Source organism: Mya arenaria, chromosome 6 (genome assembly GCF_026914265.1).
Source record: "Mya arenaria isolate MELC-2E11 chromosome 6, ASM2691426v1".
NCBI classification, from domain to species: Eukaryota; Metazoa; Mollusca; class Bivalvia; order Myida; family Myidae; genus Mya; species Mya arenaria.
Window position 1 is genome coordinate 45,529,881 of NC_069127.1, and position 22,282 is coordinate 45,552,162.

The window sequence follows — 22,282 nt, forward strand, 5'->3', positions numbered from 1 at the left end:
TGGCTTCTCTTCACTGAAAGGATGTGATGCTTCACTAACAAGAGGAGACACGCATATTTCTGTCTCCCCCATTCATGGGAAGCCATATTGTTCTTGCCCTGTCTATCAGACAGTCAGTCCTTCCGTCAGTAGGTCACACTTTGTTTCCGCTCATTGACTTGAGAATGCTAAGAGCTAGGAACCTACATACTTGGTATGCAGATTGGTTATGACAACTGGATGATCGGTATTGATTTTGAGATCAGAAAGTCTAAGGTCATGTTCGTGATGACCTTGAGGTGAAAAAACAGTTTCCGCTCAATAACTGAAGATCCTGGGTATGCAAGTTGGTCATGACTTGGAGATGACCCCTATAAATTTTGAGATCAGTAGGTCAAAGATCCAGGTGATCGTCAGGTTAAAAATGATAAGTTGGAGGTGACCAGAAGCCGAAAAATGGTTTCTGCTCAATAACTAAAGAACACTATCTTGCGCCCAGGAACTTCATACCATGCCAGCTGAGGGTTTTCGCTAGGCCTTTATGACTTGTTTAGTCTGACGTGCCTTCCAGCGAGGAGGCTTATTACCGACACGCATTCATTGCATCGATATGCCTTAATCCCCACAGTGACTAGCCTTATCAAAACAGTATTCAATATTGACAACAAAGCTTCGACTTTCATACAAGTTGACCGATAGTAAGAAGGCGTGTCGGGAATATTTTGCTTGATGCATCATCCAATTGCTTTCGCGGCTCGCCCCAACTCCTCCCATAATAAATTGGCATTAGGTGTGAAATTTAATGGATCTTCATCTTTCCAATCAATAACATTATTGGCCTTCGTTTAAAAATAAACAATGATGAGTTAATTGATGGACATACTCCATTTGTAATTTAACGCGAAAATTTCACGCCCCACACAGCAATAAAATTCCGTCAAGTTGAAATTTTGGCCAAGGTTTGCATCTTAAAAATACAAGCAAATCTTAAATAGTTCTCAGGTGTAGAAGAAGAAAATAGCATAGTCATTTATAGACTGAGAAATATTTTCATATCTTTTCTGTCAAAAACATTATTTAGAAATTAACATGGTTATCTTGTTTGTTCATCAGTTTTTACCTGTGGTGACCTATCTGATAACCCTGTGGAATTCATGTGATTCCTCACCCTGACATTGCAAATGTGTATCAGAAATCAAGCATGACAAATTAAGTTGAATTTTTGATAGTCTCCTATCTGAATGAATGAGTGTTTGATTTATTACTTTATTGCACGTTATTATTATTTTGCGATTTCACATGATCCCTGATTTTTATGTACAAGGACAGCAGATTCGAGGGAGGCCACGTTTTACTCATTTCAGTGGGTACGTCGCTGGTGTCGTAACTACTCACTACCATGTGAAATTGTTTATTACAAACACTACATGGAATACATAAAAATATGAAGAACGAGAACTTTATAGTTGGACTATATTGCGGATTACTTTAGCAAAATGTATAGTTGGACTATATATAGAAGATTAGTTTTGCTAAGAACGCAGGAAATCGCACCATTTGCATTAAAATTATAAAAAAAATCTCAATGTAAAACCCCATTTGTTAGTCCCGACAAGCCTTCAGAAAATCCTGGCAGAAACACTGTGCCAGTTGGTCATGACTAGTAGATGACCTATTGATTTTGAGATCAGAAGGTCAAAGGTGAAGGTCGTGGTGACCTTGAGGGAAAAAAAAGGTTTGTGCTCAATAACTGAAGATCCTTTGGGTCCAAAAACTTATCTTTATACTTAATATAAGTTGGTTTTGACTGGTAGATGAGATCAGTAGACCCAAGGTCAATGTTGTGGGGACCTTCAGGTGAAGGACGATATGTTGGCGGTAATCTTAAGCTGAAAAATGGTTTCTGCTCAATAACTAAAGAATGCTTGCACCAAGGAACTTCATTCTATACATTAAAGTTGGTCATGACCCCTATTGAATATGAGTTGAGAAGGTCATTAGGTCAAGGTTGCGGTAACTTTGAGGTGAAAAATTCTGCTCAATTTACTTAAGGTTCTTTGGGTCAGGAACTTCATACTTAATATGCAGATTTGTCATGACTAATAGATGACCCCTATTGATTTTGAGATCAGAAGGTCAAAGGTGAAGGTCACAGTGACCGTGATGTGAAAAAACTTAAGAACATTTTGGCCTAGGATAGTCATACTTCGTATGCAAGTTAGTCATGATAAGTAGATGATCCTCAATTATTTTAAGGGCAGTAGGTCAAGGTTGTGACCTTTAGGTGAAATTGTTTATTACAAACACTACATGGAATACATAAAAATATGAAGAACAAGAACTTTATAGTTGGACTATATTGCGGATTACTTTAGCAAAATGTATAGTTGGACTATATAGAAGATTAGTTTTGCTAAGAACGCAGGAAATCGCACCATTTGCATTAAAATTATAAAAAAAAATCTCAATGTAAAACCCCATTTGTTAGTCCCGACAAGCCTTCAGAAAATCCTGGCAGAAACCCTGTGCCAGTTGGTCATGACTAGTAGATGACCTATTGATTTTGAGATCAGAAGGTCAAAGGTGAAGGTCGTGGTGACCTTGAGGGAAAAAAAAGGTTTGTGCTCAATAACTGAAGATCCTTTGGGTCCAAAAACTTATCTTTATACTTAATATAAGTTGGTTTTGACTGGTAGATGAGATCAGTAGACCCAAGGTCAATGTTGTGGGGACCTTCAGGTGAAGGACGATATGTTGGCGGTAATCTTAAGCTGAAAAATGGTTTCTGCTCAATAACTAAAGAATGCTTGCACCAAGGAACTTCATTCTATACATTAAAGTTGGTCATGACCCCTATTGAATATGAGTTGAGAAGGTCATTAGGTCAAGGTTGCGGTAACTTTGAGGTGAAAAATTCTGCTCAATTTACTTAAGGTTCTTTGGGTCAGGAACTTCATACTTAATATGCAGATTTGTCATGACTAATAGATGACCCCTATTGATTTTGAGATCAGAAGGTCAAAGGTGAAGGTCGCAGTGACCGTGATGTGAAAAAACTTAAGAACATTTTGGCCTAGGATAGTCATACTTCGTATGCAAGTTAGTCATGATAAGTAGATGATCCTCAATTATTTTAAGGGCAGTAGGTCAAGGTTGTGACCTTTAGGTGAAATTGTTTATTACAAACACTACATGGAATACATAAAAATATGAAGAACAAGAACTTTATAGTTGGACTATATTGCGGATTACTTTAGCAAAAGGTATAGTTGGACTATATAGAAGATTAGTTTTGCTAAGAACGCAGGAAATCGCACCATTTGCATTAAAATTATAAAACAAAATCTCAATGTAAAACCCCATTTGTTAGTCCCGACAAGCCTTCAGAAAATCCTGGCAGAAACCCTGTGCCAGTTGGTCATGACTAGTAGATGACCTATTGATTTTGAGATCAGAAGGTCAAAGGTGAAGGTCGCGGTGACCTTGAGGGAAAAAAAAGGTTTGTGCTCAATAACTGAAGATCCTTTGGGTCCAAAAACTTATCTTTATACTTAATATAAGTTGGTTTTGACTGGTAGATGAGATCAGTAGACCCAAGGTCAATGTTGTGGGGACCTTCAGGTGAAGGACGATATGTTGGCGGTAATCTTAAGCTGAAAAATGGTTTCTGCTCAATAACTAAAGAATGCTTGCACCAAGGAACTTCATTCTATACATTAAAGTTGGTCATGACCCCTATTGAATATGAGTTGAGAAGGTCATTAGGTCAAGGTTGCGGTAACTTTGAGGTGAAAAATTCTGCTCAATTTACTTAAGGTTCTTTGGGTCAGGAACTTCATACTTCATATGCAGATTTGTCATGACTAATAGATGACCCCTATTGATTTTGAGATCAGAAGGTCAAAGGTGAAGGTCGCAGTGACCGTGATGTGAAAAAACTTAAGAACATTTTGGCCTAGGATAGTCATACTTCGTATGCAAGTTAGTCATGATAAGTAGATGAACCTCAATTATTTTGAGGGCAGTAGGTCAAGGTTGTGACCTTTAGGTGAAAAACAAATAGTTGGTCAACAGTCTGTAAGTCATACTTCATTTCTGCTTAATAACTAAAGAATACTTGGTACCAAGAACTTCATACCTGGACTCAGGAACTTCAAACTTAGTATGCAGGTTGATCATGACCAGTAGATGACCCCTATTGATTTTGAGATCATTAGGTTAAGGGTCAAAGTCCTAGTGACATGGAGGTGAAAATAATTCCGCTCAATAACTTAAGATCCTTTGGTTCCAGGAAGTTCATACTTGGAGATCAGGTTGGCCTTGATATTAATCTAAAAATGGCTTTTGCTAAATAGCTGAAGAAGGCTTGCACCCAGGAACTCCATACTTGGTATATTGATGGGACAAACTCCAAGGTCACTGTTTGTGCGTCTCCTGTCCAAAAGTACAAATTTCATGTCCATCATTGATCATTTCTTAGATACGACCATGATGGGGGAGATGAGCGTTTTTAAAAAAAACTTTTTTGAATCTTACATACATGACGGTTTGTAGTCCAGTGATGTCATGAATAAAAAAAATTGGGAATTCCATTTTATGCCCCCGAAGGTGGGCATATTAAAATCGCACCGTCCGTCCTTCCGTCCGTCTGTGTGTCTGGCTCAATAACTCGTGTCTGGGCTGTAACTTTCCCTTGTATGGACAGATTTTAAAATAACTTGCCACTTGTGTTCAGCATAACAAGACGACATGTCGGGTGCAAGAACCGTGTCCCTACCTCCAAGGTCAAGGTCACACTTACGTGTTTATCACAATGGAATGCTGCATATAAGGACATAGAATATAGGTTGTCGTGTCCGGGCTGTAACTTTCCCTTGTATGGACAGATTTTAAAATAACTTGCTACATGTGTTAGGCATACCAAGACGACGTGTCGCGCGAAAGAACCGTGTCCCTACCTCTTAGGTCAAGGTCACACTTAGGTGTTTATTCACAATGGAATGCTGCATATAAGGACATAGAGTATAGGTTGTCGTGTCCGGACTGTAACTTTCCCTTGTATAGACAGATTTTAAAATAACTTTCCACATGTGTTTGACATACCAAGACGACGTGTCGCGTGCAAGAACCGTGTCCCTACCTCTAAGGTCAAGGTCACACTTAGGTGTTTATTCACAATGGAATGCTGCTGCATATAAGGACATAGAGTATAGGTTGTCGTGTCCAGGCTGTAACTTTCCCTTGTATGGATAAAATTTAAAATAACTTGCCACATGTGTTCGACATACCAAGATGACGTGTCGCGTGCTAGAACCGTGTCCCTACCTCAAAGGTCAAGGTCACACTTAGGTGTTTATTCACAATGGAGTGCTGCATATAAGGATACAGAGTATTGGTTGTTATTTAAACCTTTTCTTGTATGGACAGATTTGAAAATAACTTGCCACATGTGTTCGACATACCAAGACAACGTGTCACGTGCAACACCCATGTCCCTACTTCTAAGGTGAAAGATGCACTTAGTGTTTATTCACAATGGAATGCTGAATATAAGGACATAAGAATGTAGGTTGTCAAGTATGGGTGGTATTTTTTATGATCAGAGGCAATTTAAAATAACTTGCCATATGTTTTTGTTTGATCTTTAACTTTTCATGTACTGACCTTGTTCATAGGTCAATGTCACATTCGGGGGCATTCGTCACATACTGTGACAGCTCTTGTTTAAATTTGTTGTGTCATATGGACATCACATTAACATAAATTATGCCTGGATTCTATTGACAGCATGTTGCAGACAAAAAAGCATATATATTGCCTAGAAATCTTCAGTTGGGATAATGTATGCTGATGATTTTTTAAGTGGTAAACAGATTTAGCTCAATTATATCTTGAGTAATAAAAGCAATCTCATAGGAAGCATTTGAGGTTGTCAGGAACAAAGGTGAAATTCACTGCTTGTATTAAATTTTAGAAACCCTAAACTTATATTTGCCAAATTTCATGATAACCCAAAAATTCTAAAACTTCTAGTTTGTTGCATTGGAATAACCCTGGAAGAATATATCGGCATGTTTAAAATGTTGTGTGTTTTGCACCATCTCTGGATCTTATTGTACAGGTGATGATGATGTGGACTGGACTGAGCGATTGAAGCAGCATCAACGAGACGCTGCCCGCCGGGAAAACACACTCGTACACCGACTGACCACAAAAGAGCAGGAACTCCAGGACATGCTAGTATGACATTATTCTCCTATGTTCTAGTATGATATAAACATCTCCCTACACATATATGTTGAGTTTGGGGTGTCTGTTTTTAGCTCACCTGAGACAAAGTGCTTAAGGTAGCTATTGTGATCGGCAATCGGGTCTATGTCGGCGGGTCCGGCGTTCGGCGCGGCGTCAACAATTGGTTATAATCATCTTCTTCTCCTAAACCGCTTGGACAATTTTGATGAAACTTCATAGGAATGATCCTTTGTGCTTTTCAAAATTGTTCAAAGAAATGAATTCCATGCAGAACTCTGGTTGCCATGGCAACCTAAAGGAAAATGTCAACAATTGGTTATAATCATCATCTTCTCCTAAACCCCTTGGACAATTTTAATGAAATTTCATAGGATTGATCCTTGGTTGGTGCTTTTTCAAAATTGTTCAAAGAAATAAATTCCATGCAGAACTATGGTTGCCATGGTAACCTAAAGGAAATGTCAACAAACGGTAATAATTATCATCTTCTCCTAAACCCCTTGGACAATTTTAATGAAATAGGAATAATCCTTGATTGGTGCTCTATTGGAATGATCCTTGATTGGTGCTTTTTCAAAATTGTTCAAAGAAATTAATTCCATGCAGAACTCTGGTTGCCATGGCAACCTAAGGAAAAGCGTCAACAATTGGTTATAATCATCATCTTCTCCTTAACCCCTTGGACAATTTTAATGAAACTTTATAGGATTGATCCTTGGTTGGTGCAATTTTCAAAATTGTTCAAAGAAATGAATTCTATGCAGAACTCTGGTTGCCATGGCAACCTAAAGGAAAAATTACAAAACTTTTTTTGCAAATACTATGAAGCTAGTGCTTAAATATTAGGTGTGTAACATTGTTGATTGATTATCTACCATGTTTATTCAAATTATGCCCCTGGAGAAAAATTGGCCTCAACCATGGGTTACAAGTTCATTATAAATAAATTTTGTTAAAATCTGATAGTTATGTAAAGTTTACTCTTGAAGCAAGGGCAGCAAGTCTTGTTATATGGTCTCCCTTTTTGTTGGAAATTCCACTTCTTTCTATTTTTAGTAACAAGATTTTAAATTTTATTAAGTCTTCAACATAGTCACTTCTGAGGTAATTATTGTTCTTTTTTTAGGTTCATAGATTCAAATAACAGCCCTTTTTTCAGAATTTGGGGAAGCATGGCGGGGCCTTTTGAAAGGGGAAATTTGAGTCGCGAACTGACAAATAAAGTAGATGTAAAAAAAACCCAGAAAAACAACAACTGAAATACACACTACAATCTATTTTGGGTCATCCATTAAACATTATATTAGTAATCTGATACACTAAATACAGTATTAAACTTGGATAAAAATGAACTAACTGGAAAATACCGTAAATGACTGGTTTATAAGTCACACTTTTTTCCCTCAGATTTTGATCTTGAAAAAATACCTGCGTCTTAAAAACATTAACACGCTTTTGACATTTTTTTCGGAGGTGGATTTCAGGCGGAAATTGACTCTTCAGAGAAATAAATGGTGAAAAAATAAGTTTGTTTAGGTTTATGTAGAAAGGGATGTCACTCGCATCATCTAGATTGAGTTTATACAGGTTAAAATGGCAGTTGAAGATCGGGATACGGTGTATTGTAAAACGTTTATTTTTTTAATGTTTAATTATTGTACAAAATATTTATTCAATATTATTTTGTATAAAACAATAATTATACATGCATATAAAAGAATAGCTGTGCACTGTCGAAATGTTTTTTGTTAGCGGTGTGTTAAGGTGTGAAAAACTCGCACTGCCTTTAAAGCCCTTTAACATACCAAAAGTACAAACTGTTGCGATGATAGTCTTGTTTTTTCGCACTTTGCCACGTTCTTTATTCTTTCCTGTAGGTTTTGACATTTTCAGAACAAACATGTTCAAAATAAGGTTTTTGCTTTACAAAACTTTTCATTCTTGACCTGTTATCGTTTATGATACACTGTCTGCAAGAATATTTTTCTTTGTATTAGTATTGAATGGTTTAAAATAACCATCCATCTTATATCCACTATCATCTTATAACCAGTCATTTACGGTATATTTTGCTATTTTTCTTTTTCAAATGGTCCCATATTCACATTCGTAACTGACGCAGAGCCTATTTTTCTGGCTTTTGAAAATTATAAGATTTAGGCCTCACCAAAATAGTAACTTGTTCATCGGATTTCCCACACCTATTTTTTCAGAAAGACCAAAAAATATAAATTATTTTGCGCCTGCACCATCTAAAAAAAAGGAGCCTTCTCAGCGTAAGTGGAAGAGCGCCATAGCCTTCTGCAGTCTAAATTTACTGCTCTCAAACCTAAACCCGCGTTTTACGCCGGCTACATGAAAACAAATTTTACTTACTGATTCTTAAAAATATGTGAACAAATGACAATTTTGCAGCCAATTAAAGGTTGATTAAAGTTTGGACAAATGTGTTTGTTTCAATATGGCTCCCTCTGAAATGAAACATATATCTTGTGGGCAATAAGTGCTGAATTTCATCATGAAAGATTGTGACCACAGTGATTTGGTGGGAATGAGCTTAATTTTGACCTTTACAAAATTTAGTGACATTTAACCTAAAATATTTATTTTTTCTTCAGATTCATCAAAGGGGTCACTCCTACCAACTATCTAGCATAAATAACTATGAATTACTGCACTTTTACAAAGTCAGAAAATCTCGAATTGTCTAAATAGAGTAAAGTGAAACAACTCCAATTTCATCGAAATGTGACAGCTAAGAAAAACATGCCTACAAAAGCACCCAAACGAAAAGTTGCAACAAAAACATGCAGCCAACATGCAGATAAACCTTCAATCTTTCAATTGCAACCACTATTCTCACCTGAACATGCATCTAGTTGGAGAAATTTGATCAAGTTTCTGAAATTATCCCTAAAAAATCTCAACACAAACTTGCGATTCACAACTTTTAAAAAACAGTCTATTTTTTTTTATAATATTGTATTTCGATAATACATCAACCTTATTCCTATTTCATTTATTGCCTTTCAATTATACACGAACACAAAAGCCTTTACTTGTGAAATAATGTGTAAATTAAAATAATATAAAATACATGTTGTGGTTACATTACACTATTACTTCTTCATTGCCGAATTTGGGGAAGAAGTAATAGTGTAATGTAGTCACAACATGTATGCTATTTTTTTTAAATTCACATATTATTTCACAAGTAAAGGCTTTTGTATTCGTTGGTTAAGGTTTTGCGTGCAAGCACACATAGGTTAATATCTCAGCTACTACTTGAGGTATTGCATTGAGACTCTATACAATGGTACTCAAACATCCAACCTACTGAATTAACCAAGTTAGAAAACTCCAGTTTGCATTTTAATGCAAATAAAGGCCTTTATTATTTGACTTAGAAATTCTGGTTAAGGTTATGTGTGTAAGCACACATAGGTTAATATCTCAGCTACTACTTGAGGTATTGCATGAGACTCTATACAATGGTACTTAACCATCCAACCTACTTCATTAACCAAGTTAGATAACTGTAGTTTGCATTTAATGCAAAATAATTGACCCATTTTATTCGACTTAGAAATACTGGTTAAGGTTTTGCATGTCACCACATTTAAGTCAATATCTCAGCAAATATATCATGTATTGCATAAAGCCATTGAAACTTTAGATATGTATTCCCAACTATCTAACCTACTAAATTAATGAAGTAAGATAATGCCTTTTTTGAATATAATGCAAATTATGGGCCATTATTATTTGACTTCTTCCTTGAACAAGACAACTCTTACTCTCTTGGATGTATTGAGGACGTCTCAAACTTAATCAAACTTGTATTAACAAAGAACAGTTTTCAATTCAACGATGCAAACTACCTACAGATTTTAGGAACAGCTATGGGCACGAAAATGGTCACCGTGCTTTGCATCTTTGTTTATGGGAAAGTTTGAACAAGAGTTTCTTAAAAATTGTTTCAAAAAACCGTTACTATGGTTGCATTTTCTTGATGACATTTTCTTCATATGGGAACATTCTGAAGATGAATTAACGGCCTTTCTTCACGATATCAACAAAGTCCACCAAAATATTAAATTTACAAATAATGTCTCTAAAACATGTGTTTCATTCTTGGAACATGACAATATTCATTTTTAAAAAATGAAATAAGAAAACACAGGAAACACAAGAAGCAAGGAAAAATCAGAAAAATAGCCAAGTTAAGAAGAATCTTTTAGAAAACCCCAGAGCTTGTGCCAAGACAATATTTAGCTTTTATTGAATAATGCAACTGCTAACAGATGATCAAAGTTGGTTGACAAAGATGATGTTGTGGAGGAAACACTTGAAGTAAGCAAAGTTGGCAATCCAAAAGTATGAGAACAAAAATGTCAAAAGTAAGTTGGCATCTGCAAACAAGAAAAATAGTCAGGCCAGAAGAATGTCATGTCTAAATAGATACAAGAAGAGGAAAGATACTCAATTGAAAAGTACACTGTCAAAACCAGCGGCTTGGGAAGATAAGCTGTACACCTTGAAGCTGCATTCAAGAATCATGCCCAACAAAAAAGACACCATGCATATAAATTGAAGTCATGTACCAGTACCTAAACGCCATTTGCCAAGTTCAAAACTGATGTCTAAAACAGCAGATAAATGTGTCTAAAAAGGCAGCCCAGGCAAATTTACTGACCATAGAGAGCTGTCTGACATATCAATATGACAATTTCCTTTTGACACTATACCTGGGACTGTGAGAATTGGGGTGTGGACTATATTCATAATCTGTATGAGCCATAACTTTCAATTTTGTACCAGATCATTTTGTGGCTGATAATTCAACAGTATGCAGAAAGAAGAAGTCTCTACAGTGACACAGATGTGACATTACTTTATTTATATTGTAGCCACAACTTAGTTACTTGAGGGCACAACTTAGTACCATGTGGCCATGACTTATTAAATCGTGGCCACAACATAGTAATTAATAGTAGTTACTTAGTTGTGGTCACAAGTAACTAAATTGTTGCCACATTTTAATAAGTTACGGCCTCAATTAAGTTACTAAGTTGTGGCCTCAAGTTACTAAGTTGGTGACACCATTTACTAAGTTGTGGCCACAATATATTTAAAGTGTTGCGAATGTCACCCTCAGTGCCACTGTATAAGTCTGACTTAATGTAGCAAAGGTAAAATAAATATTCAACAGTAGATGTGCAATAAATTTATATTATTACCGGGTATATTAATCATCATATATGATAGAAGGACAGATATTTTATGAACATGTTGTGAAATATGACTTTCTACTGAACATGGTTGTCTTAAAAATGAATGGCTCAGATATTCAAATTAGATTAATGCAGTGAGCTACCTTCAATGGGATGTACACCTGATCAAATTTCCAAGCATGATATACAAGAAAACTATCACTGCCAACACTTATGTCTCAGTTTTGGTTAAAATTGAAATTTGATACATAGTAACCTGAACATGAAATATTTCGTCAGGAGTGTAACAATTTGAAACAGTTGTATTTAGTTACTTACACTGAATACCATTAGTTAAATGAAATAAAAGGATTACTGTTGTAGTGCTTTACTGTTATTTCAATTGAGTTTTACAATTTTTTACAAGTTGAGCAAGAATTAAGTAACAGTAGACTTTTTGTATGGTTTTGAAAAACTTTTCTCAAATTATGTAGAATCGCAATGAGTCAATGCTAAATTTGTTTTATAATGTTTCACTGGCTATCAATTACTTTGTAATTGCATGTCTTTTGATTTATACTGAGAAATTTTAAGTGAAATCTATTTAATGGTTGTAATCTACATATGTCAGGAGTGTAACAATTTCTTAAAATATTGTTTCTGTTTTTATTTTTGCTGCGTGAAGTGAAATCATAATGCCTCCTATGATGTCTTTGTTGACTTGTTATTGTTTGAATTCTATGAAAATGTATTTTTTTTTTAGTTTAATTGCACAATTTAAATAGAAAATAAAAAAAAAACCTTTGAATATTACATTTCATTGGTAAAAAAAGTACAAAAAATCAAATTCTCTAGAAATTTGGAGCGACTGAGTAAATTCAACATTCTATTAATGTATGCTGACATAAGAGCTACTAAAAGAATAATTGGGAGACATGTTAACTCAGGTTATTTCAAGAAAAAATGACATTGAAAGTGTTCATGTATCGTGGTTTTTTATTCCATGTTTAGTTAGATAAAAGTTTGATAAAAATGTTAATATGAGTTGTTTTCTCTATACAAAACCAATTTTGTACACTACAAAGATTGTTCATCAAAACTAGGCATACAGCCTTGTATTTAATGCTGATTTAAATTTAGACCATTTTTCAACTTTTCTAACCATTTTTTTAAATAGCCCTTTTGTGTGTACTTTTAATCCATCATTACCAAACATTGGAAAAATTATCAACCAATATTGGGGACTACTCAGATATTCAAAAAGTATAACTGTCCAAGATCTCATTAACTACAAACCAATTGTTGCATATAAGCGGCCTAAAAATATTCAAGATATACTTGTGAATTCTAAACTTACAAATGTTGTCACTAACGGGTTCTTTACTAAATGTAATAGATCCAGATGTTCACATTGTTGTACTATTTTTAAAAATGACAAATTTTCAAGTACATATTTTTGAACAAATTTAAGATAAATCATGAATTGTCCTGTTCTTCTACAGGTGTTATATATGTTATCAATTGCAAAAAATGTAAAAAGCAATACGTTGGTCAGACACAACAAAAATGTAGTCAGAGAATGAACAGTCATAAGTTTGATATAAAGCATTTTCCAGATTCATATACAAATGTGTCTGAACATTTTAATGCTCCTGACCACAGTATCAATGATTTTTCTTTTAAGCCAATTGATAAAATTGGAAACGATTATTAAAGGAGAGTAAATAGATGTACATTCTTGGCACAGTCATTCCTAATGGTATGAATTCTAAAATATTACTTTAATTCTTCTTACAGAATTAAAAAAAATCACAAAATTAATCTGGTTTATAACTGTTTTTAACCTATTTAATGTTGCATAGTTTATACTTGTTTATTGGTGTTTGTTTATGCATTTATATTGCATTTTACCAGTTCATTATATACATACAACCTGGCGAAGGCCGAATGGCCGAAACTTTGTTTCATAAATAAATAATTTGTGTTGAAGTTGGACTTCTTTAATTATCACCATATTATTTGACTTTAATAGAGATTCTGGTTTAGGTTTTACATGTTAGCACACATAGGATAATATATCAGCAACTACTTGAGGAATTGCATTGAGACTTTATACAATGGTACTCAAATATCCAATCTATTTAAATTACCAAGTAAGATAACTCTAGTTTGCATTAAATTCAAATAATGGCCCCTTTTTTATTCCACATAGATATTCTGGTTAAGTTTTTTATGTAACCACTATTAAGTTAATACCTCAGCAAATACATCATATAGTGCATTGAAACTTTACACACAGGCTCCCGACCATTTAACCTTCTTATTTCAGTTTTTTTTTACCTTATATAGAAGGGGCTGTTTAATGGCCCCTTCCCCTCGGAAAATAAGCCTAGTTTTCCCCCTAAAATGAAAATTCCCCTCCGATAAAATTCATTATTTCATTGCCGAATTGCGAAGAATTGTTTTTTCATCTGTGAGGGGAGGTAAGTCATGCTGAACTTAATTGATTAAACTTATAATTATACACAGTGGTCTCCCTTGATGGTTTACGACATACCGTATTCGAGAAATGTCACATAACTGGAAGTATTTCAACAAAAAATGATGCAAAAAAAATATTCAGAAAAATGATTCTTTCTTCACCGACTGTAAGTCCGCACTCAGCAGGTACATCTTGTCAATCCACTAGCACACAAAATGTGACCGAGTCCAAACTTTCTGAACCGGATCATTCTGTTTCGGATGATGTGGAACCCCAGTCCCAGCAAGATCCTGAATATTCTGTTGAGCCTAGTGGCCCTGAAATTTCGGAACCACGGAGCAAATATGTCCAACTGTCTGGAAGTTATGATTGTGAAAGCGAGCTTGAAGTACATGAAATCTCCCCACCGAATAAAAAACTAGAAGAAGTGCTAAGGGTAATTTAGTGGAGGAGTTTAAGAACAGGAAAAAAAGAGAGAGATGGACTTGTAATGTAACAATTAAATATAATAAGATGTATGATAGTAAAATAAAAATAAAAAGTTAAACATGCACATTTTCCCCCCTTTTTACTAAAACTTCTCCCACCTCAGTTAAACAAAATTAATTAAAAATGTATTTTTTGGTGGAACTCTTTTGTGCTTAGTGAAAATAATTGCGTATGGATATGCGATAGCACGTGGTTGTCATGGATATGAGCGCAGTGATCCAGTTAATGTTAATAATCAAGTCGGTCTTTTTAAATAGTTCTAAGGAAAATGAAGCATTATTTCTTGAATGGTGCGTGGAAAACTGTTTTATGGTGACATTTGAAGCGAGAAATAATTAATAAGCGTTCTAAATACTCCATAAGACAAGGTTTCCTTGATGCTACTGACGACAGTCTTCAACAAGGAAGGTTATTATAATGTGGTGACCGTTAAAAAGGAGTTCCATACGGGCATTTTATCTTCGCCCATGGGCAAGATAAGAATATCTAGCATGGTTAAATTATTGGATCTACTTATCTGAGGTGGGAGAAAACTCTTATCTTTCATATTATATAATTAGGACACTTTTATTGGAGGTAATTTTTAATGTGTGATTGACCCAAGAATGTTTGTGTATTTCAATTTCTACAATTTTTACTTACTTAACCGTTTTGGACTGAAATCATTTAAAATGAGAAAATTTTGGACCAATTTTTTCGACACTTTTTGAAATGAAATCGGTTTGGCTTGGTCAAAATCGGTCCAGACCAGCAAATTGCCGGTTTTTAGAAGCCCTGGTTGCAAATAATGGCCCTTTTTTATTAGACATAAAAATTCTGGTTAAAATTTTGCATGTAGCCACATTTATGTTAATATATCAGCACATCATGTATTGCATTGAAATCTAACAGTGATCCATGCATGTTTCGCCAAAACTTTTCAATCCTTACACTGAAAAGCGGCGTAATAGTCGCGTGCGCTGTCTCTGTGACAGCTCTTGTAGTATATATGTTTATGTTTCCTTTTTCTCCAAATTTGAACAAATATCAACAATAAAAGAGGAAAATATACCTGTTTAAATAGGTAGGCATTAAATTCTGAGAAAGCCTGATATAAACTTGGCGCTGGCTGGAATTTTCTGTGACATATTTGGCGCTGAAAGGGTTAAAGTACAGTGTAGGTTTTTTTGTGAATTCTCTACCAAAACTAAAATTGCTACGTGAATTGTGTATTCATTGCAAGAGTGATAGCTGTAGTTTATATTCGCAAATTGCAAATGCCTATATTTCATTTTGTGAGTTATTTTTCAAGTCACCTTGTCGAGTCATTTCCATGGCATGAGATAAGACAAGTTTTTTGAAAGATAATTATTTTTAGCCAGGTATTTGAAAGTAAAAGTTGGAAAACGTTGGTTATTAGATTTGGGTATGTCATCTGGCAGGCAGGTGGCTGTGACATGATGATTGGCGCTCTTGTGTCCTGGCTTAGCCATGCAAAGGTTTGTTTTTTTTTAAAAACTTTGCAAAATTGTTTAACATCTAGAAAACTGTGGTTTTGAATGATTTCATTTATTAAATAGTTTAAAGCAATACATTTGCTTGATCTCAAATAGCACTTTTTTTTTTTTTTTTTTATCTCATTCAGATGTTATCCTTGTACTGTTTACAATATCAATGTTTAGTTCATAAATGAATAAAATGTGAATAAAACTGACTAAATAAAATTTGTTCACTCTTTGCTCGATCCTCTTTTGCTAAATGCAAAACAAATATTTTTATTTTTATTTTGCTCGCTTGTCCTATTATTTTTTTGAAAAAATCTGATGAACAAGTTATCAATTTGGTGAGGCCTTACAGAAATGAAATTTACCAAATGTAGCAGTGCTTGGCACTAACAGTAACCAGGTGACCCGAGACACCCAATAATATGACAAGATTACCACAGCTTATTGGCGAGAGAATCTGCCAGATCACCAAATTAAAACACTGCCACTGTGACAATTTCATATTTTTTGCCAAAGTAAAAAAAAACAAAAATAAATGCAAAACTGCCATAACTGATAAATTGCACATGTATATATCAGTGAAACACTGCCTAGTGGGATATCATTATATGTACTGAAGTCCGGTCTCAGTGTTGTTGTCCTCTACAGGCATTGGAAAATTAAGTACATATAGAGAAGCCAGTCTGCATCGAAAAAAGCCTTGTTTGGGTATTTAAGTGATTATCTGATGTGTTGGGTATTTGTCAGCATTTAATCTTATGTATGATAGATAAAAAATGACATTATTTAAAAAAAAATTGAAACATAGTAACACCGAGAATTCTGTCACACAATTTCACGATGTGAATTTTGTCACTGATTTCTCTGGATGTGGTGATTCATAAGGGAGCTTCAGAGCCATCCCCCCCCATACCCACAACAATAACTAAAATGTTCAAACACTTTTTTGTAAGTAAAATTGCAGGACACCCTGTAATTCTTATAGAACACCAATTTTTGGGGGTAGTAGTAAAACTGTTAATAATTGACCTTCAACGTTTACTGCAATACATCGTACAGCTAATAGTAAAAGCTGGTAAACACATATACAGAGCTACAGATAAGGGTCATAATGGGCGTAAATACACTTTAAAAATCACCAATTACAACCTAAAATCAAACAGCTGTTCATACCGGTTTTTTTAAAAAAAGAATAGGGCGTAACATTCTTCCCAGTATATTTGACCCTTTTACGCTAGCCATTTTGACTAAGTATTTTCTGCCCATTTTATGAAGTCGTTTTTACTTAATGTTAAACCGGTTTATTGAAATCGATTCACTATGTGTAAATGTAAGGGGACGCCAGGGGACGTAACCACTGCGTAGCATTTTTTTTTTAGTTGATTCTATTCTGTGTAAATCAACTTACACAAAATTGGAATGTTGCTCAGCAAATTAAACAGGACTTGTAATTTGCTGATCAACATTTCAATTTTGTGTTAATTCTTATATATGTGCTTTAAAAGTTCATTAAATAAAATAAGTCATTCATACTTGTAATATAAAGCTGCACTCTCACAGATTTAGAGTTTTTCCAACTTTTTAATTTTTTGTCTTAGAATTAGCAATGTTTTGCGTAAATATCTGCAAACCAGTGATGAAAGACTGTTGACAAAAGATCAGATCGCAGATTCTCATATTTCCATTTCAAATTTATTGTTTTATGGTTTAACCCTTTAGCACATAGACAAGTGGCCAGATTACACCTCCCAGTCAATAGCCATCTTACTGATAAGCAGTCCTTATCTGTATAGGTACTTTTCAGGATATTCGAAAATGAGCAAATGAATACAGCAGTATGACCTTAAAATCAATATTACTCCAAATAATTGTTTCCAAATCTTTTTTATGTGAATACATTTTTTATAGGTAATTAATTTATCTAATAAATGGTGTCAATGATGAAATATAAAATTCTTTTATTTCATCTGTGAATGCATTTCCAAGATTGAATTGTAACATTTCTTTGAAATGTCATAATTGCATTAAATCAAAGGGTAATAATATGCTGGGATAGATCTAAATTTTATTACCCCTATCATAAAAAAGACACATTTGGATTAAAAAGCCGACAATTGATGTTCTTGTGTATGATACACAGAAATGTGGCAGGAATATCCGGTGTCATCCAGCTGAGAGCTCCAGTCCAGAGTGTCTGTTTAGTTTTATTACCCCCTCATAAAATTCTTTACAAAAAGAAAGCGATAAATGTTTTCCAAGTAATGAATAAAAAGATCTAAATCATCAAAGCTTGCACAAATGTTGTTTACTTGACCTGTTTTACGACGGAACCATGCTGGCCATTGATTAGCTCAGCAGAAAATTTACTCATCATTTTCTCAGCTACTTATTGTTTCTATTGTTTGTAACACAAAATATTATCTACAAATAATTATTATCTTTATTGATTTCAATGGTAAATTAAACTGACAATAATTTCATTGATTTATGCATCAATGTTTTTGGGGAAATTCCATACTGTACAGTACTGCCATTCCTCCAGGTTTTATTATGTCACAGTAGGATCTCACACCTGTGATTGGCAGTATAAATAATGACCTTCAAGTTTTAGCAGACGACATTTTCGAGGGAAAATCAATACACAAAAGGTTAATCTTCAGCTTTATAAACATCCGGGATATTGTTTACAAAAAGAAAGATGCAATATTGAAGTATTGAAACGACCCTATTGAAATATGCGGGAGATGCGTTTACATCCAGTAGTGTATAGGGTCGGCCAGATGCGTTTACATCTGCTAATGAGCTATGTCGGCCTATCTCGTATACATGCACTAAAGGGTTAAAGAAAAATGCATAAAACATCAATTTTGAAGAGGAAATATGAAAATCTGCGATCTGATTTTATTTCATCAGTCTTTTATTGCTGGTTTTTAGATATTTATGCAAAAAACTGTTCATTCCAAGACAAAATGTAAAAAAGTTGTCAAAACATTCAACCTGTGAGAGTGCAGCTTTAATGTACCAGTACACTTTAGAAATCACCATTACACTTTAATGAATGACCCATTAAAGGGTGTACCATACACTTTACTAGATTGCATAAGGATGTAAAATACACTTTAAGTAAAAAGTTAATCTGTAGCTTTGCATATATGTCAAGGTTTATTATCCTTCGCCGAATCGAAGATTTCGGGAGGGGGATATTGTTTTGGCGTTGTCCGTCCGTCCTTCCGTCCGTCCGTCTGGTACCATACCTTGGTAGGCATTGATCAGAAAATGTTCAAACTTCAAGGACACACTAAGTGATGCAGTTTTTAAATGAAACATGTCTCCAAGACAGGTCAGAATGTTCCACTTGATCAAATCTCGACAAAGTGGGTCACTTGGGGTCAAAAACTAGGTCACTAGGTCAACTAGGGGCATTATACATGGTCAAATATTCATTAAACTTAATCAGAATGTTTTCCTTGATGAACTCTTGGTCGTAAATAAAACTGGGTCACATATGATTAAAAATTAGGTCATTAGGTCAAATCTTAGAATTTTTTTGTCCAGAACCATATCATGGTAATCATTGGTCAAGTTATTTTCAAAATTGGTCATGATGTACCCCTTGAAGAAATATTTATCACTTTAAAAAGTGGGTCACACGGGGTCAAAAACTAGGTCACTTGGTCAAATCTTAAAAAAATATTTGGAACATATTAGAGGCATTACACATGGTCAAATATCCATGAAATTTAATCAGAATGTTTTCCTTGATGGACATCTTGGTCATAAATAAAACTGGGTCACATATGATCAAAAATTTCGTCAGTAGGTCAAATCTTAGAAAGATCTTGTCCAGAACCATATCATGGTAATGATTGGTCAAGTTATGTTAAAAAATGGTCATGATGTACACCTTGAGGAAATATAGACCACTTTAAAAAGTGGGTCACATGGGGTCAAAAACTTGGTCAGTAGGTCAAATCTTAGAAAAATCTTTGAAACATATTAGAGGCATTATACATGGTCAAATATTCATAAACCTTAATTAGAATGTTTTCCTTGATGAAATCTTGGACTTATTTGAAACCTTGTCATATATGATTGAACATTAGGTCATAAAGTCAAAATTTTCAAAAATCTTGTCCGAAACTATTTTATGGTGGTGATTGGTCTGATTAAGTTCAAACATTGTCAGAATGTTCTTTTGGGTAAAATTTCGACAGCGTTTTAAAAATGTGTCATATTGGTCAAAAACTAAGTCACTAGGTCATATCTTACAAAAATCTTGGGAACACTCTAGAGGCAATACATCTGCTTTGATTTCCATGAAACTCAATCAGAATGCCTCAATGAAATCTTGGAATAATTTGAAACTAGTAGGTCACGTGGGGGTAAAAAATGAGGAGGTCACTGGGTCAAATCTTAAAAAAACCTTGTGGACACTCTAGAGGCTATATTTTTTGCAATATATCTGGACCAATCTTCATGAAACTTGGTCAGAATGTTTGCTTTGATGAAATCTTAGATTAGTTTGGAACTGGGTAACATGGAGTCATAAACTAGGTTTCTTGGTCATTTCTAAATGTTACATTAAATACAATATTTTTATGCCCCCGAAGGTGGGCATATTAAAATCGCACCGTCCGTCCGTCTGTCCTTTCTCTTGTATGGACAGATTTGAAAATAACTTGCCACATGTGTTTGACATACCAAGGTGACGTGTCGCGTGCATGACCCGTGTCCCTACCTCTAAGGTCAAGGTTACACTTTAGTGTTTATTCTCAATGGAATGCTGCATATAAGGACATAGAGTATAGGTTGTCGTGTCCGGGCTGTAACTTTCTCTTGTAGGGACAGATTTTGAAATGACCTGCCACATGTGTTTGACATACCAAGACGAAGTGTCGCGTGTAAGACCCTTTTTCCATATCTCCAAGGTCAAGCTCACACTTAGTGTTTATTCACAATGGAATGCTGCATATATAAGGACATAGAGTATAGGTTGTTGTGTCCGGGCTGTAACTTTCTCTTGTAGGGACAGATTTTGAAATGACCTACCACATGTGTTTGACATACCAAGACGATGTGTCACGTGTAAGACCCATGTCCCTACCTCTAAGGTCAAGGTCACACCCAGTGTTTATTCACAATGGAATGCTGCATATAAGGACATAGAGTATAGGTTGTCGTGTCCCGGCTGTAACTTTTTCTTGTATGGACAGATTTTAAAATAACTTTCCACATGTGTTTGACATACCAAGATGACGTGTTGCGTGCAAGACCCATGTCCCAACCTCTAAGGTGAAAGATACACTTAGTGTTTATTCACAATGGAATGCTGAATATATGGACATAAGAGTGTAGGTTGTCAAGTATGGGTGGTATTTTTTATGTTCAGTGGCAATTTAAAATAACTTATTAATTTTTTATGTACTGACCTCACATTCAGGGGCATTACTGTGACAGCTCTTGTTTTTTATTTCAGACAGTTGCAATCAAACTCAAACTCACTTATATATATATATATTTCATCAACAATTGATTTCCATTCCTTGACTTAGCCCAATCAGGCTGCGGATATCAATTCAACGAATTTGCTTGTTTTTTTTAAAAAGATGATATTTCTTAAATGATTTCTGCTACTTAAACTTGTATCCTGACCATGCGTTATAGAATTCTCAAAAAAACTTAACATAAAGGTTCACTTTGATGAGGTGGCATGAGGTGATCTCAAAGGTCAAGGTCACACTAAGAGTTCAGAAGTCAAGATGAGTATTGTTCATAGGACAGGTCTGGACTAAACCTTGTCCGGGCTGTATCTTTACCATGCATTATTTGATTTTTAAAAATCCTGCCATAAGGGTTTATTATGATGAGGCGTGTCGCAGGCTCTGTCTGTGTGCGTGTGAGTCTGTCTGGCCTGAGTTTTTTAGTTGGGCTATTGTGATAACCTTCAGGTGTTGTCATCAGCATCATGCAAAAATTAAAAAAAGTTCAATAAATTCAATCAAAATTTTAAACTTAGTACACATGTTGCCAGACACAACAACACATGTCTAGCAAGGTGTCATACTTGGCCCATAACTATGAATTTTCATGTTATGCCCATTCAACATAAGGAAACCTGTGCAAAAATGTTTCAGATAATTAAATGAATCTTGGTACACGAAAGAAGAAATATCTCCTGCACTTATTAGATGATAGTTGCAGGGCTTCTAAATGTTCAGTATTCATCCTGAAATCAGACTTTAGAGCTTTTAACATCAGACTATTGTACAGTTGTTAAGATTGATTTTTGCACGGCTATTTGCATAAAAAAACAGGAGGAAATACCTTGAAATGAATATAAACACTACCCAGACATGGGCACGTTTGTACTCTAACAGAATGCT

General features: G+C 34.8%; 1 protein-coding gene across 1 annotated transcript in view; it reads left to right on the forward strand.

Moving 5' to 3' along the window:
* LOC128238893 (pre-mRNA-splicing regulator WTAP-like) overlaps positions 1 to 22,282 on the forward strand; it is a 108,684-nt gene that overhangs the window by 53,323 nt on the left and 33,079 nt on the right. The window contains exon 5 of the mRNA XM_052955201.1: positions 6,101 to 6,219. Within this exon, the coding sequence (XP_052811161.1) occupies positions 6,101 to 6,219 (119 nt within the window). The remainder of the gene's footprint in view (positions 1 to 6,100; positions 6,220 to 22,282) is intronic.